General features: G+C 43.6%; 1 protein-coding gene across 1 annotated transcript; it reads left to right on the top strand.

The window, feature by feature from the left end:
• Positions 1-12,543: 12,543 nt before the first annotated feature.
• Positions 12,544-18,419, top strand: LOC125508911 (calmodulin-binding receptor-like cytoplasmic kinase 3). The gene is made up of 7 exons (XM_048673717.2): positions 12,544-13,477; positions 14,311-14,568; positions 15,843-16,105; positions 16,332-16,497; positions 16,576-16,665; positions 16,901-17,199; positions 17,911-18,419. Exons 1-7 carry the CDS (start codon positions 13,138-13,140, stop codon positions 18,118-18,120), a joined length of 1,626 nt encoding a protein of 541 aa, XP_048529674.1. The 5' UTR covers positions 12,544-13,137; the 3' UTR covers positions 18,121-18,419.
• Positions 18,420-18,818: the final 399 nt, after the last annotated feature.

The following is an 18,818-nucleotide window of genomic DNA, read 5'->3' as shown; positions in this document are numbered from 1 at the left end:
GTAACCTCTCATCAACGACATGAGTGACAACATCAACCATAGCGGTTTTGCTCCCACTGTATAGTGTGTGATTCTGTCCTCCTAGTTTAGTTCACATCATTACTTTGATCTTTGCAATTGTCATCATGATCTATTTACTGTTGATTCGGATTAAATCTCATAGTAAATTGCTCATATATTCAACATTCCAATCCAAAAACCTAATTATAGGCAATTTACTCCGAGTGGTTTTCCTGCGCTTTAGAAGTTGCCTACCTTTAAGGGGGTGCAATACAAAAGGTGGGGCACAAGAGCAGTATATTGGTTTCAGATCATGTACTGCTATGACGCCACTAAGGGTAAGCCTGAGGGAGATCTTAATCCTACACAATAGGAAGCTTTTGAGAACATGGATACCCTCTTCAAAGCCGCCCTGCTAAGTGTTCTTGACAATTCCATTGTGGATTCATATATGTCGTTTGACAGCGGCAAAGATATGTGGGCTGCGCTCGAGGCCACATTTGGGGCCTCGAATGATGGCAACGAGTTGTACGTCATGGAGCGATTCTGTGACTACAAGATGACTGATGAGCGCTCTGTTGTTCAGCAGACTCATGAGATACAGTCACTCGCTAAGGAACTTGAGTACTTTAAGTGTGTGTTGTCAGACAAATTTGTTGCTGGGACCATCATTACCAAGCTTCCACCTTCGTGGAACAATTTTGCTACTTCTCTGAAAAACAAGAGACACGAATTTTCTATTTCTGATCTCAATAGCACTCTTGATTTTGAAGAGAAGGCGAGAGCAAAAGACACACGTGCTCGAGTCGCCGAGGGAGCTTCTAGTGCCCGCATGGTACACGAGAAGAACTTCCAGCCCAACAAGCCCAAAAACAACAAGAACAAATCTCAGGGGAAATGCAAGTTTGATGCAAAGAACAAGCCGTCACATTCTACCAACTTCAAGAAGAATTGTCATAACGGGAAGGGACACAAACCTCAATTTTGGTAGCACTGCACAAAATTATATGGCTGCATCTACCTGCTGTCAGCTAACCTCATGGTGCTCCAGGTATTCCTACATTCGTAACTAGGTACAATGACCACCGCAAGATGAAATAAGCTTATTCATACGTTGACTTGCTGATTGCAGTGCCGAATGATCCTGTCATGTGGAGGAGCAAACAATCAGTGCAGCCGAAGATGGAAATCAACTAAGGACTTATGAAATTATATATAATCTTCCTCAGGTAGGTCAGTATCCCCTTCGTCCAGATGATCGTGTTTTGTCAAGCCGAGCTATTGATATGTGCTACTATTTTGCAACACCGTTTAAGTATAGCTATTGTTTTCCTATCTTTTCAGATTCAGGACAATGAAGATGATTTCAGGGGAACTGCACAATATGGACTGATGTTGAGTCATCTCTATTGCCTCATGTGTTTTGTGGCAAATGTGTCAGCATCAATTGCAAGATGAGGCAGCCAACTAGCTGTGGAGTTGCCAACATGCTCAAAGTGCACAAAACATTGAGAAGAAACAAGCATGCCGAGGAAATTAATGCATGCACAGGGAGGCCCTTTGCTCAGAGAAGCATCGACCGATTTTCTTTATTTCCACACCTTCTCATAGCTTTGTATTGGTTATAGTATGATGAATCATTGAGATGCATAAACATGCTGAACTTTTGTTCTTCTGAATGTTAGTATGCATATGCATCTTCTGAAGCTTCGTTTAATGTGAATGTTGACTAGCCTGTGAACCTTCACAATCTAGTAAGTATATTGTAGGCATGTTATTTGACACCTCACTTTGCCGCGCTACGCGACTAGTGTGAGTGTCTGCATCCCGTACCGCATCCTCTAATTTGGTGGATGCCAAGTTGGAAAAGGTTACTGATGAGTAGCCATAAGCTGGAGGCGTCTCTTTTTTTCTTCCGAATGGGCAATAAGTTGGAGAGTGTCTCGAGCTGCCTCTAGCACAAGGCCCTCCAGTACGAAACACGGGCAGCCGACTGGGCCGATACAAAAGCCTATCCATCTTAAAGCCCATTTGTTTTTATTTTTTGCGGGGAGAAGCTCATATTTCTTGAAGAGGGGGCGATCCCAGAAAAACCCTCCTTCCTCCTCGCTTCCACTTATACTGCAGCTCGCTGGACTCTCCCACTTCCGTCTCCCCCAATTCCCCCCGCTCCCCATCTTCCTCACTCGTCCAGAAAACCCCCGCTCACCTTCTTCCTCACTCGTACAGAAAACACCTGCTCCTCTTCTTCCGCTCGTACAGAAAACCCTGGCCCTCCTTCTTCCCCACTCGCACTACCACTAGGCTTGTCTCTAGCTACTCTGCTCAAACCCGTGAACTCGGCGTGACACCCACTAGGAAAATGGAGTCGGCTGGCCCCAGCGCCAAGAAGATGAGGCTCCCGCCAGCGGCAATGCCGGTTGCCGATCCAGCACCCGGCAGCGCGGGGAGAAGCGGCGAGCTCCCCCCCCCCCCCCCCCCGCACTCGGATCTAAGGAACTGGCAGAATCTCCGGTGGACCGCATCAGCGATCTCCTAGACGTCATCCTTGAGGAGATCATCTTGCTTCTCCCCACCAAGGATTGCTGCCACACACAAGTCCTCTCAACTCGGTGGCGCCCTCTATGGCACACCACACCCCTCAATCTCGACTATTGTTAGATATCTGTCCTTCCTGAATTTGATCTCCTCAGAGCCATTGTCTCCTCTCACCAGCAGGGCCCCATTCAACGCCTCCGCATGCCGACACGCTACCTGCTATTCATACTCGGCATGGTGAACGCTTGGCTGACATCCCGTGAATTCTAAAAACTCCAAAAGTTTGAGTTATACGATTACCACGAAACCGAACACCAAGAATTTGTGCCCACACCACCGTTATCCATCTCGTGCTTTTCCTCCTCTCTCCACACCGCCACCTTCGCCCAGTGCCATCTACCAGACGATCTGGTACAAATGCTTCGACTCCTACTGCTAAAAAAACTTCCACTTGTGTTGGTTTATCTGTCGGAGGCCTCACTGCACAGCATCATCCACTCCAGTTGCCCTGCCCTGGAGTGCTTGCTGATTGTTTTGGGAGTAGAAATCCCTATCAGTTGTCTCTAAATAAAGTCGCCTCACCTTAAAAGCATTGGAATTGCTTTTGAAGGACAACAGCTCATCATCGAAGATGCCCCTTCAGTTCAAAGGTTGCTCCTTGATTATTGTTATAAACCTTGGCAAATAACTGTCGTCTCTACGCCCAAACTGGAGACCTTGGATGTAATTCATGATCTGTTTAATGATCACAAGAAGTTGGTGTTTGGCTCCTCACTTTTTTAGGTACCGTATATTATCATCTACACATTTGTAATCATAATCTGCATTTTTCATTTGTGCGCATAAGTTTTATATCATCTTGGAGTACACTTTGGACTAATATTATGTTATATGCTCAATGAAGGGTTCGTCCATGGATAGCCTATCAATGTTGTTGGATTCTGTCAAGATCTTATATATCGGAATGTTTAATTATGATCTGAACATAATTATTGGCTTGTTGCGATGCTTTTGGTCTCTGGAGAATTTATATATAAAGGTGATGACTTCATGCACATTGAAAGACCGTATATATTGTACTAGAATTAACCGTTCAGCTATTGCTCTTTCGACATACTCTTTTTTCAGACCTTAACTGATTTCAAATCTTCATGTCTACTTAGGCACTGCAACCACATGGAGAAAAACGTATAACCAATCGGTGGTGTAATAAGCACCAGGATTTTTCTCAGTAATCATGACATTCGTTTGAGAACAATAACGATGGAAGGATATGCATCCAACCAGGCAAACAGAAGCTTTGTCACATTCTTCATGTTGAATGCGAGGTTACTATTGCCCATGAGGCTTAAGTTTTACAGCAAGAGATTTCTCATGGACGGACACGTTGAACAGCAAAAAAAGAAGTTTCGGGTGGACAAATGGGCTTCTAAACGTGCTCGGCTTCTATTTAAAACAAATTGTAGTCATCCTGAAATAATTTATTTTTGCACAGGATGTTGATTTTATGGATCAGACTGATCCATTTGTTTGTGACTGCGAAAAATAGTGGTTGGGTTAGATGTTACTGCCATGTTCAATCTGGATTTTGTCTAAATTTGGTGAACAATTAATCCTTGGGCTTTTTGTACCGTTTGTAAGCTTGAGTTGCATGGTGTTGCCCTCATACTCCCGTCCACCTGCCACTACACTGCCGCATCTTCCACAGCTGTTGTTCGTTCCCGTCCGAGGCCTCGCCATTGTTCTCCACCTTGGTTCACTCGCTGTGACCGCTGCCGTCTGGCATTGTCAACATGGTCAACAACCGAGAGGAATCAGGAGATGACTGTACATGGAGAGGCTGACAGTAGGGACCCACCAGGGTCATTGCATTACGCAAGTAGGTGCCTCGTTATTACAAGCCAAAAAAATTACTTCCTCCTAATTGTTTGACAACTAGGTCCCACGCCATTGTCAATGTAGTCAATAAACGAGAAAATTACACAACAAGCAGATAACACCAGGGACCCAGCAGCTCGCCCGGTTGTTTTTTAGTTTCATAGACGAAACTCAACTACGCGCTGTGCGGGGGCTGTAGCCCGTCTAGCCCATGTTTACGCTTTTATTTAAGCACATGACGAGCCCAATTGATATATTTTTTTTCTTTCTGAAAATCGCTAGCCCAGTTCTTTTTTTGGAGAATACCAAAACTGAGGCTTACCTGCTTTTCTCAGTCCTGTTGGGCTGCAAATCTTTCAAGACGAGGAGGGATGTAAGTAGTAAGAAATGGGCTTCCCCAGAACATGGGCTATAAGTTGTAAGAAATGGGCTGTAAATTTTTAAACCAAAGACAACCGACAGTTACATTAAAATATAATTTTTTCTGGATTTCCCTACTCTTATAAAAAACAGAGTTGGTGATGATGGTGTGCCAGCCATCCTACAATATAGGTCGTCTGATCTATATCTAACGGATAGGGAGGAAACTATGACAATTTACCCCCACTCCTCTCCACATTTGCAGATACGACCTTCCCTCGTTCATCTTTTTCTCCCACAAGATAAACTACTCATACAAATGCATCTTCATGTTCCATGCAATGCACGGGCATCTTGCTAGTAAATATTTTAAATTTCATTCATTTTTTTGCAGATATTTTTTAAAATTTTATTTTGATATAATTTTTTAAAATTTATTTTTAATGCGACTCCAAATTTCATGATTATAAGAGTTCGGACCCCACCGAAATATGCAAAATTTTGTTGAATTTTTTAGAAGTGCCCAGAATATATGGTTTGTAATGCTAATAAAAAGAATATGGGCTTCAAAATATCCTTAATAATTAGCAAATGGGCTGTAAATTATTGAAAATAATGGCTAATGGGTTGTATGTAGTTTTCCATAGATTTGGAGGCTGACTTCCGGGCCTACTAGGTTGATGATGATGCTCTACTAAAAAAAGGTTGATGATGACGCTGTCCTAATTTTTTTGACGCGTATGCAAGGCTTTGTCAACTTAGTCAACACAGAGCAGTGACTGTTGGATGTCCATCCAACGGTCACCGTGCTTCTTCAATCTCGGACCTTCCTGCTCCACCCGCCCAAACCAGCACCGGCGGGACTGCCTGCTCCCTCCTCCCGTGGCCGGCTGTGCTTCCACTAGGCCATCCTCTACCCACCCGCACATCATGTTATTTTCAGGCGACGTCAGCCTCACCCCGCAGCCGACCAGTCAGCGCTCGTACTCCCCTCAGCATGGGCATCCACTTCCGCGTCTTCCCCAGCTCCGCGTCGTCCCCTTCCCAGGCCTCACCGTTGTCCACCACCCTGGTGCTCTCGGCACGGCGTGGTCAACATGGTCAACGAACGACATCCATCGGAAGTGAACTGTACATGGAGAGGCTGACAACTGGGACCACAGCCGCACACAAGGAAATGCCTCCTTATTATGCGCAAAATAATGATTCCTCCACCTGACAGCAGGGACCCACTGGACAGGCCACCGTATTTCATGAAAAGAATGTTTCCTCCCTGACTGCTGGGACCCACCAGCTACATCTTCGCACACAAGGAAGTGTGCCTCCTTATCCTCCCTAACAGTCGGGACCCACCTGGTCGAAGCGTACATAGGGTTGTCATTCTGGTCGTGAACGTGTACGTACATACTAGTCGATCGGTCTGTCTGCGGGCTGCAGCGATGAACCGTGGCCAAGTAAGGAAGGGCACGTGTCGTAGTATAGGCGCGCACGTAGCTTGTACACGTACATACAGCCAGGGTGCAAGAAAGTAAATAAGGCCACGTACGTACATATGGGTGGGGTCTCGAACGCCTACTTGCGCATATGTACGGCCAGGGCTCGTGTACATGGCTGGGTCGGAACGGAGAAACTGCGTCATCGTGTTCATCGGTAGCCAATCGGCTAGGTCGGAACAGAATGCGTCATGTTCATCAGGAGCCAACCGACTTGGACAGAACAGCCGATTGAAACGAGGCCTGGCGTACCGCAGAACGGAGGAAACAACCTTCTATTCGACCGGCCACGGTTGAAACGGGATCCTGTTCATCGGGAGGGGTCTGACGTACCACAAAATGGAGGAAACAGACTTGTGTTCAAGTGCCTACGGTCGAAACTGGGTCTTGTTGATCGGGACGGGTGTGGCATACCGCAAAACGGAGGAAACAGACCTGTGTTGGAGCGCTACGGTTGAAACGGGGGACCTGTTCATCGGGAGGGGTGTGGCGTACCGCAAAACGGGACTCCACGGGCTACTGGTCATCTCCACTGTTGACCTCCTCCAGCCTCCACGGGCTACTGTTCATCCACCATCGACCTCCTCCGGCCTCCACCTGTGACTGTTCATCCACGGGCTCATGTTCATCCAGCCTCCACCGCTCCTCCATCGGCTACTGTTCAACCAACCCTCTCCACGGGGTCCTGTTCAACCACCCTCCATGGTCTACTGTTCATCCAGCTCGCCATCAGCTACTGTTCAACCAGCCCTCCACGGGGTCCTGTTCATCCACCCCCAACCGGCTCGATCGGGGTCCTATTCATCCAGCGGCAACAACCTCTACTACCACGGGGTCCTATTCATCCAACTCATCCAACCCCCCAACAACGCTCAATATTCATCAAGAGGCAGCAGGTTCGATCGGCTTCAGTTAGCAGCAGTGGCGAAAGAATCACTCGATCGGGTTTAGTTAACAGCCAGATCGATCAATCGCTTGGGTTTAGTGATGCGTAGCCTGTAGTGCAATCTCTTGGGTTCAGTAGGTGAATGCCTCGCTCGGGTTCAGTTAGAGCCCAATGCCTCGCACCCATGCGCGTACGTGTACGAGAGAAACGCGCATCGCTCGGCCCCCGACCACCCACCGTAACCGGGAACTCCCCGATATTTTCCTCGCCCTCGCTTCTACAACGGTTTTTTCCATCATGGATGGCCCAAAGAATGTCATGCAGCTGCGTCTCCGGCCCGCCCAAGACGAAAGGCCATTTTCTGTCACGATTTTTTGTCATAGAAGTAGGAGCCCACCACATCTATGATGATACCAGGTTTTGTTACAATTATCGTCATAGAAGTGTCATAAGCATGACAGGAAAAAAATTCGTTCGTCCCAAAATGTCACGGATGTGTCTTTTTTTGTAGTGTGGGCATCTCCATAACCCATTGATTAGCCTCGTCAATGTGAAATTTTCTCATTTTTTGTCTTCTCTAAATTAATATCTACCACCGTATTCTATTCCACCCATAGTGCTATATCCATGGCTTGCACTCATGTATTGCGTGAGGGTTGAAAAAGCTAAAGCGCATTAAAAAGTATGAACCAATTGCTTGGCTGACATGGGGGTAGTTCATGATTTATACTTTGTGTTAAGAAGATGGAGCATGACAAGGCTATATGATTTTGTAGGGATAGCGTTCTTTAGCATTTATATTTTGAAAGGCATGATTATTTGTTGGTATGCCTGAGTATTAATGTCTTTATGTCAAATTATAGACTATTGATTTGAATCATTCGGAACTAAGTATTCATACCATAAAAGAAAGATTACATGATAGACATGTTAGATAGCTTTCCACATCAAAAATTCTGTTTTTTATCATTTACCTACTCAAGGACGAGCAGGAATTAAGCATGGGGATGCTTGATACGTCTCCAATGTATCTATAATTTTTTATTGTTCCATGCTATTATAGTATCAATTTTGGATGTTTTGTATGCAATTATATAACATTTTTTGGGACTAACCTATTAACCTAGTGCCCAGTGCCAGTTGTCGTTTTCTTTTTCTTGTTTTTGGCTTTTTAGAAAATCAATATCAAATAGAGTCCAAACAGAGAAAAACTTGGATTATTTTTTTCTGGAACAGAAGGGACCCTACAAGGTTCGGGAGAAGACCTGAAGAGCCAAGAGGGAGCGACAAGCTCGGGAAGTGCGCCCCCAGGCTTGTGGGCCCCTCGTGGCACCTCTTGACCTAATTCCACCTCTATAAATTCCCAAATATTCTCAATACATCAGAGAGCCATCCCAAATACTTCTTCCACCGCCACAAGTTCTTGTTGTTCCGCGATCCCATCCTGAGGCCTTTTCCGGTACTCCATCGGAGGGGGAATCGATCACGGAGGGCTTCTACATCAACCTTGATGCCCCTTCCGATGATGTGTGAGTAGTTTACCACAGACCTACGGGTCCATAGCTAGTAGCTAGATGGCTTCTTCTCTCTCTTTGATCTTCAATACAATGTTCTCCTCGATGTTCTTGGAGATCTATTCGATATAATCTTCTTTTGCGGTGTGTTTGTTGGGATCCAATGAATTGTTGGGTTTATGATCAGATTATTCATGAATATTAATTGATTCTTCTCTGAATTCTTCTATGCACGGTTATTATAGCTTTGTATTTCTCTCTCATCTATCTGTTTGGTTTGGCCAACTAGATTGATTTATCTTGTAATGGGAGAGGTGCTTTGTAATGGGTTTCAATCTTGCGGTGCTCAATCCCAGTGACATAAGGGGACATGACACGTATTTGTATTTTTTTCCACTAAGGGGAAAACGATGGGTTTATTCATATTGGTTGGATTTACTTTGTTTGCATCATGTCATCTTGCTTAAGGCGTTACTCCATTTTTCATGAACTTAATACCCTAGATGCATGCTGGATAGCGGTCGATGGGTGGAGTAATAGTAGTAGATACAGGCATGAGTCAGTCTACTTGTCTTGGACGTGATGCCTATATACATGATCATTGTCTTGAATATCATCATAACTATGCGCTTTTCTACCAATTGCCCAACTGTAATTTGTTTACCCACAGTATGCTTTTTGTTCGAGAGAGAAGCCTCTAGTGAAAACTAGGGCCCCCGGGTCTACCTTTATCATATATTAAATCCAATACTACCTTGCTGCAATTTAGTTACCATAATTTTTTTTGTGTTTTATTTTATCTATCTATCACCATCAGATTTGATCCTTACAAATAACCGCTAAGGGGATTGACAACCCCCTTGATCGTGCTGGGTGCAAGTATTTGCTCTTTTGTGTGTAGGTGCTGCTAACAAGGTTTTTGCGTGGTTCTCCTACTGGATTAATAACCTTGGTTCTTCACTAAGGGAAATACTTATCTCTACTGTACTACATCACCCTCTCCTCTTCAGGGAAATCCCAACGCAACTCACAAGTAGCAAGTACCACTGCGGCATCACGGTAGTACCACTTGGGCGGTACATCCGCTGGTGTCCAGCAGTTACTACCTACAGGTCTCTATTACCTCCCAGGAATTCACAGTAGTGTCGCTTGCTCCCACCGGTAGTACCGCTTGGACGGTACTTCCGCTGGAGTACTGCGTGTACTACCGTGGATTTCGCTATCATTCCGTCTGGAATTCATGGTAGTACCGCTTGCTATTAGCGGTTTTACCGCTTGGGCGGTACTTCCGCTGGAGTAACGCGCGTACTTCTGTCGAAGTCTCTATTACCCTCTGGCTAATTCGTGGTAGTACCGCTTGTTAGAGGCGGTAGTTCCGCTATGGCAGTACTACCACTCCGGTTCTGCACTGGTCCACTAAGGGTCTCGGACACAACCTCCACACTTAGCGATAGTACCGCACCGCCAAGCGGTAGTACCACTTAGAGTGCAGAAAGAAGATAACGGTTAGAATTTTGTCCCCCACTATAAAAGGGGGCCTTCTTCCCAAAGAATACCTACCACTTTCTCCCCATTGCTCCATTGTTTCCCAAAGCTTAAACTCACCTGATCTCCCTCCCTAGCCATCAAAACTTGTTCATTCTCTAGGGTTTGGAGGAGAAGGCCACGATCTACACTTCATTGAGAGAAGTTTGATTCCTGCCTACTATCCCTTGTGGATCTTGTTACTCTTGGGTGTTTGAGCACCCTAGACGGAAGATTTCACCTCGAAGCCACATTCCATTGGGGTGAAGCTCCGTGGTGGTGTTGGGAGCCTCCAATTAAGTCGTGGAGAGATCCCCAACCTTGTTTGTAAAGGTCCATTCACCACCTTCAAGGGCATAGCTAGTGGATTCACGACATCTTGCATTGTGCGTGGGCATGAGGAGAATACAGTGGTCCTAGTGACTTCTTGGGGAGCATTGTGCCTCCACAGTGCTCCAACGAAGACGTACCTCCCCCAAAAGGAGGGAACTTCGGTAACAGATCCTCGTCTCCATTGACTCCACTTGCGGTTACATCTTACCTTTACTTTGTGCAAGCTTTTATTGTATTTCTATCTTGTGCTTGCCTTTGTTAGTGTTGTTATTGTGTTTGTCATATAGGTTGAACACCTAGTTGCATATCTATACAACATATTTTCTCGTCAAGCCTTAATTTGTTAAAAGAAGTTAAAAATTGATAGTCACCTATTCAACCCTTCCCTCTAGTCGACCATACCGATCCTTTCACCAGAGTTATTCATCGGTATCATTGATATGAAATCGCATCTTGTGCTTTCGGTAGGGGTAATCAATGCAATTGATGATAGGTCTCCTCATAGCACCTCTAAATTTTCACGTAACTCCAAATGATTAAACCAAAATCACATAGAGACAAGTGAATACCATTCTGTGGTACCAATTGTAGGATCAACGTTATCGACCATAGGGGTGTGAATGTGTGATTTTAAAAAATCTTCTAAAACTTGAAATACTATAGGAAATAGAAGAATAACAAGACAACAACACAAAGGCAAATTAGAGGAATAACTAGAAAAATTACTTAGCATGCAAGTCAAAACTCCTGAGATAGAGATAGAGGTGTGCGAGCAAGCAAATGACCAAGTAGAAGTACAAGTACTCGAGACTAACAAACAAGAAGATGCATTTGAGAAAGCTAAACAAAGTACAACACTAAACATGTAGATATGCATAATCTTCACATCAATCATAAAGAAGGATAGAAATAGAAAGTATTCTGAAACACAAAGGAATTTAACAAGTAAAACAATGTGAAGAAATAAAACATATTTGCTCTTAGAAGACAATGCCATGTGTTCACCCAGTTCAACTTGCTAGCACAACTATAAATCTGGTTGGAGAGGCTCAACCCCATCTCCGAAGACACAAAATTCTCCGCCTTGTCATCCTTGAACTAAGTTCCCCATAACTCATCCAATCACTTGTGGTAGATCTTGAGGTGATCTCCGTATCTTCACAGACTAGTTCTTCGGCGAATCCACACTCTAGATGCTCTTCAACAGTATAACCGTCTAGAGGGTGCACAATCCTCAAGAGTAGGAAGTGAAGCAAAGGAGTGTAGGATGCATGCAACGAGATCTTGATGGTTGGGGATGGAGGAAGATGATGACGTGGAGATATGTTGAAGGACTCCAGCTGCTCCTCATGTTGTGTCGCGAGGACCGCCGACCGCTGCTGCTCCCCGCTCCCCTGTGGCGCGTTAGCTAGCTCATAAAAGGAAGTCGAAGGGGATGCTAGAGGAGATCACAAGATCCACGGCTAGTGGTCGGCAGAGGAAATCTCTCGGATATGATCAGGGGAGGTGGATGAGACCGAGGGAGGGAGTGTTCCGGTAACGCAATGAGGTTGCGGGTGGGATGGGCGTAATCAAGTGAAAATTGACGTGATACTCATTTACACGGTATCCATTACGATCTAGTGCAATTAAACACATGGACCGATTTTTGTGGTGCCAATGTAATCAGGGAAACGAGATGAAATTAGCGAAACAAACACCTTCTTGCTGATGATCATATGTTATTTGATTATACTAAGAATCTTCCATTTCGTAAAAAGAAATTAACATTATGCAGTATACTCAACCCATACGGTAAGGAAGAGTGTAACAGAAAAGAGTCAAAGTGGAGAGGAGGGTGAAGAGAGGTGGAGGCAAATGAAGTTCGTACCAAACTTTCAATACAGCTGGGCAAATCTAGAACAGAAAGCTGAGCAACCCGGCCCAGCCAGTGACGCTGCCACCTGCTGCTAGAAGTTTCACACCCCGGTCCGCACCTGCCAGCCTCCGGTGACGTTGCCACCCGGAAGTTACCGGCGCCGCCGGTTCCCACCCCACCCCGCCTCTCCAGTCTCTGCCTTGACCCTCCAACTCTTCCCACCTTCTTCGGGCTTCGCTTCAGCTCAGCTGAGTAGGGAGCTGCAAAGATATTTCCTTTCTTCTTTTCCGTCTGCCCCCCAACTGCTCCGCACTTTCCTTCTCTCCTTCCTTTCTCCCGATCTGAGCAACACCCAGTCGCTCGCTCGATTGATCCCCACAGCCCCGATCCTCGAGTGGTAAAGTAGCCAGATTAGTCGGCGTTCTGCTTCCTGCTCAGCCCAGATTAGATTTGCTTGTCTTGTTGTTTTTGTGCTGCGGCGCTCGCTCCAATTCGGTCAAGGTTTTCTACTCCTAGGTCTTCCTTGATTTGTTGCGCTTTATTGGCGTGTAGTTCATCCGCCGCGGAATAGCCCGATTCGCTTCTAGCTGTGTCCCCTTGCTCACGAGTTAATAGCCTTGACTTCATTTTGTCTTCTTGGAGGCAAAAAAATTTGTCCTCGTTGTGTTGGAGGAGAAGGGGGATGCAAACTTTGTTGCGACCACTCTTGCATCTCCATTTTTAAGTACTATATATGCTTGTCTCAGGCATGAGATGCTTGTGAATTTTACGGTCCAGTTCGTTGTGCCGATGTCTCCTCTGGTCCATCTGCTCGCTCTGCTCTTCCTTCTCTGCTCGTCTCTGGCTTTGGCTTCCGGGTCCGAGCCAACCCTTTCATGGGCCTGTGGAGATGAACAAGCTTCCATCTTGGAGACCTCTGATGGCCGTCAAAACCTGTCCATCAATGGGGTTTTGGTGAAGGACCGTGCTCAAGGCTGCGACAGGCTCCGGTCCTACTTTGGGAGTGGTTGCCTCAGCTGCGATGAGCGGTCGCAATCTTGGAGGAGTGCGTGGATGCGCTACTGTGGCGATGATGGGAGTCAATCGAGCTATGGTGAGTGGCTTCTAGGTTTCTAGCTTCAGCTGTGTCCGCAGTTTGCCGCAGTTTGTTCGATATGTTTATGTTTGTATAAGAGCTTGAATTGGCAAAGTATATATGGAACTTTGGTCATTTGATGACCCGGTGCATGTCCTGGCATGCACCGAGTAGTAATGAACAAAGTGACTTTTTGAACTGAAAATGGACAAAGTGACTGGTCAAGTCTAGCCAAATATTAGTTGCTGTACCTGAATCTGTTTTATATTCGACTTAAAATGCTTGATTGCGGTTGCTGGATTGTGCTGTGCTGAGCCTATATTATAAATTTACCATCAAGTATGAAAAGATTGGCACAGCAATAGGGGAAAACAGGTTATACAAATGATAAAATTGGCAAAAGCTGGTCAAGACAAATAGGATTATCATAATGCACTACAATACCAAACACAACCTAAGTACCATATATCTGAATTTTGAGGTATGATTCTGTTTACAACACATGCATTGTACTGACTGATTCGGTTTACAACACATGAATTGTACTGATTGAAGCTGTTGTTGGTACTTCGTGTAACACTAGCATTCATGCATCCTACTATTATTCTTTAGTTTTGGTGTAGACGTCGGTTCTATGGGAATGCCACTTCTATTCTATGCCATAAACTGACTATATCCGTTAATGTTAGCCGTGGGTGTACAGACCCACCACTCAGATTCTTGTCATCTTCAGCTCGAATGAGTGCCTATTTCCTCTGTAAATAAATCGTTACCTAATTCCTCGTAGGTATTCTAGTTACTTGTATATTTTCTAAGTTCTGTTTACACACATGCTTTGTTATGAAATGTAGTAACTTCAACTCCAAACATACCAAGGAGGCTTTTGAAGCAGTCGTCAGAGAATGGCGCAAAAGCTGAAGATGACCCATGTAGGAACATGGGTCTACACGAAAATAAACATGATGCCAATGATTCTTCTGAAAAAGAGGATCCTCTGTTGGCTGTGCCAGGTGTGCTTCTCATATGCTGTGGTCTCATGCTCCCATGTTTTCATGCCGAAAGAAAAGAAGGAAGAAGACACAATACTACATCCATTCAGCGCAATGCTGGTGAGTCAATACATCATGTGTTATTGTCCTTTTTCCTTTTGCAACAAATGTGTTATTGTCCGTTAATATTTGGGAAAAGCCAATTCTTGCTGTCATCCTTGTAGTGGGATCAAAAGTAAATACACCAAAATACTAGTAGTTGTATGGACTCAAATTGGAGTAGGCTAATTTGGGATAATCGTTTTAAAAAAGTCTATCTTGTTCAAGCACTATACTGGGTATGCTTGGTCAATAATAATGCATGCATGAGAGTTTGGTTACAAAGATGTTGATATTGGGTGATGTTCACACCACCACCCTCAAATCACACATTTTTTTAGTTATTAGTTGGACGCCTGTGTGTTGCTACAAAAGTGATGTTAGTATAATCATGTGAAACGTCTATATTCATACAAAACTGGTGAAAAAAAAGATTGAACTTCAGAAAAAGTGGCAATGCACAAATAGAATACCGTAAACCTGATCATAACGCGTAAAAAGAGAGCCCACACAATGACACAAGATAGTGGAGAGTGTGAGCAGATGACCCCACATGCCAGCAACTTAGGTTCAGTGAAGAGGAAGTAAGATGGCAAACAGACCTCAACTTTAATATCTGCTGGAGTTAAGGTGTGGAAATTAATGTTCAGCTATGATACTAGGCTTATCAAAAGTTGATTCACAGTTGTATGCATTTGCAAACTTTTTATCTACCTGTTAGATACCAGCCCAGCTTCTCCTAACTACAGTGTCCATTTCCGTAGTAGGTCAGCCATACCATTTCCCACCCGCTGTGTGAACTTATGAGGAAATGATTTCTGTTGAGATTATAAAATGTTATACCTATGTCAAGTTTAATAATCTTCCATTGCGTAATGTTGGTTCAATATTATTTAGCTCTTCTCATGCGGTGCTCATCTTACTGGCTCAGTTTAGATGTCCTTTCATCTCATTGCACACAGATCATTGACAGAGTTAATGCGCTGCATTTTTCACGTAGGTTGACCATATTAATCTATATCCATCTATCCGATATGAAAATCAATAAGCAATGTATAGTTTTATTTGGACTAAAATGTTCCCTGGAAGAATCACAACAGAGTATTTGCAAATTTATAGCTAACCACTTTTGGAAGCATTTGAATACTTTCATATTGCGTGAACTATCTCAGTTCTGAAATGCGCCTCCGACTGTTAAATGGTTTGTAGGATCAATGTTTTATGACAGTGTCCATTGCGGCCCACTGTTAACCTTTGTTGCATTCTTCTCTAAACAATCAAATGTTTCTTTACAGTTGATTCTCTTTCATCCTTCGACGTAAGCACATCATCCGAGAAGATCCCACCAACTCCACATCGAATACCTCCAAGCCCATCTAGATTCGCACCGTCTCCACATATTGCTCGAGTTGGATCTGTTGACTTAAGTGTCCAGCAGATTCTCAGGGCGACTCAGAATTTCTCACATTCATTTAAATTGGGTGAAGGAGGATTTGGGACTGTCTACAGGGCTGTATTGTCAGATGGCCAGGTTGTTGCAGTCAAGAGAGCTAAAAAGGTAGTGACATGCTATTGTTTCTTATCTTTTGCTGTTATTATTGATACTTATCAAACTGTCTTGGTTGCGTATGTGTTCATTATATTTGCTCAATTAAGATTTTCTTTTGGATGAGATGTGGCACAACTTATACAGTTACTAGGAGCACTTCTTCAGGTGGAAACTCTGATTTTAGTTCTTTGGTTCTCTGCTAGCGACGCATAATTGGTTCTATTATTTATTACAGGATCAGTTTGCGGGTCCCAGTGATGAGTTCAGCAATGAAGTAGAACTGCTTGCTAAGATTGACCACCGGAATTTGGTGAGATTACTGGGTTATACTGATAAAGGAAATGAGCGGATTATTATCACTGAGTATGTTCCAAATGGCACTTTGAGAGAACATCTCGATGGTAAATAGCATTTCCTGCCCTTGCTGTTTGGTTAAGCCTCAACTGTTATATACTTATATGTATTTGTTCATTCTGCAGGCCAACATGGCAGAACCCTGGATTTTAATCAACGCCTAGAAATTGCGATTGATATTGCTCATGCACTCACTTATCTCCATCTATATGCAGGTAGATAATCTACATGCTTGTTCCATGGATATTGATGCACTGCAACTTAAATACGTTAGATTCAACATTATGAACTTAGTGAATAATATGAATGAATTAAGTTAATCATTTTTTTGCATATGGCAGTGTTATTTTTGTTAGCTATTTAGCTATGGCAATTTCGGAATCTTGTTTTGATGAAATTTGTTATTGGAAATAATGCTTGAGGGACTGAGAACTTCTATAATGTGAACAGAGAAGACAATAATCCATCGCGATGTGAAGTCATCAAATATACTTCTAACAGACAGCTACCGGGCCAAGGTGTCGGACTTTGGGTTTGCTAGAAGTGGCCCTAGTGACACAGAGAAGACACACATCTCCACGAAAGTGAAAGGAACTGCTGGCTACCTGGACCCTGAGTACCTAAGAACGTACCAGCTCACTCCTAAAAGTGATGTCTTCTCTTTTGGCATACTTCTTGTAGAAATTATTTCTGCCCGTCGACCTGTAGAGCTGAAGCGGGCCGCTGAAGAGAGGATTACTATCAGATGGGTATGTTAGATGACTTTTTCTTTCATTTCCAATGCATGACTATCAGTTCTAGTAATGATAAAGTATGGTTTGTCAGTACTCTTATCATTCCCTTCAGAATGTCATTTTGGAATGTGTACCTAACATTTAAAAACTAGACCAGTACCATACACAGAGTTATTTAGACTTACCACGTGTAAATGATGTTAATAGATTTATTTCAGTCAATATTTATACAATTATATTTTTATAACTGTTTTGACATATTAGTAGACAATAATCGTGAAAGGTGTATTACTATTAGAGGTATCATGCTGTTATTGACCTAATCTTATCTTTTCAGAACTTTGTGCTCAGTTTAAAATATACTACCTCCGTCTGGGTATTAGTCTTGTATTTTGGGTTAAAGTTTGACCTTTGATTTAACTACCAAAAAATAAGTTATATACCAAAAAAGTAGTATCATTGGAAACCTCTTTTGAATATGAATCCAACAATATAAGTTTTGTGACATACAATATATATTGTGTTAGTCAAAACTACGGTCAACATTGGACACAAAATACGAAGGGGACCAATAAACCCAGACGGAGGTAGTACATGTAATATCATAGCAGCAGATCTCTAGCAAAACTCACTTGCAATGAAAAAGTAGGTTGACATTTCATTTTATTTGTGTTCCCAACATGAGAAAGATGATGGGTATTTCATTTAACTCTGTATTTTCCGTAGACTTTCAAGAAATTCAATGAAGGCAACATGAGAGAGATACTGGACCCGCTGCTGGAAGACCGCGTGGACGAGGAGGTGTTGGAGAAGCTTCTGAGTTTGGCGTTCCAGTGCGCCGCTCCCACGCGGGAGGACCGTCCGACCATGAAGGAGGTCGGGGAGCAGCTGTGGGAGATCAGGAAAGAGTATGGGAAGAGCGTCAGGAGAGCGTGAAATCATGTGCTCTTTTAACCACGACCGGAGCATACACAAATTCTTTCCATGAACATCTTGATGGTAATGTTTTGTGCTCACAGAATGGAATGTGCTCTTGAACAATGTACAGACGAACCAGCAATTTGTGTCTTCCTTCCTAACCACTTTGCAGTCTTCTTTCTCCGTGGACTTATTGTCCTCTTTGCTGACTGTGCGCGCGTGCCATACACTCCGTGCATGAAATTTCTCTCTGGAGTTTGTTCTCAGTTTAGACAGACAAAATGAAATTTGAAATTTGTCCGTATTGAAAGTGAAAATCTTTCCCTTTTTGATCTGGAACCAAGCAAGTATCCCTCTGTTGTTTCTATGGAAGTGTTGAAATGGGAACTTCATATATATTTTTAGGTTGCAAAACTACGGACCATGTTTCTTAATTTTTTCTACAGGAAAGGTCATCATGGCTAGCTTTATTAATATCAGAACAACATTACATCACCCACAAGCTTTATTAATATCAAAACAACATTACATCATTCACAAGCTTGTTGACAAGACAATGTGCTTGTTACAGTAATTGAGTTTGTCAGTCCAACTAAACGAGTTCTTGTTATAGTAATGAAAATTAGCTAGCACATTGTTTGATTAGCTGAACAAAAACAATGTTTACAAGAGACCTTCTCAATCATTGAAGCTAAGTCTAAACTTTTGCAAAGATC

Source organism: Triticum urartu, chromosome 5A (assembly GCF_056163025.1).
Source record: "Triticum urartu cultivar PI428250 chromosome 5A, HENAU_Tu73, whole genome shotgun sequence".
Taxonomy (NCBI): Eukaryota; Viridiplantae; Streptophyta; class Magnoliopsida; order Poales; family Poaceae; genus Triticum; species Triticum urartu.
This window is presented reverse-complemented; position numbering and strand designations above follow the sequence as displayed.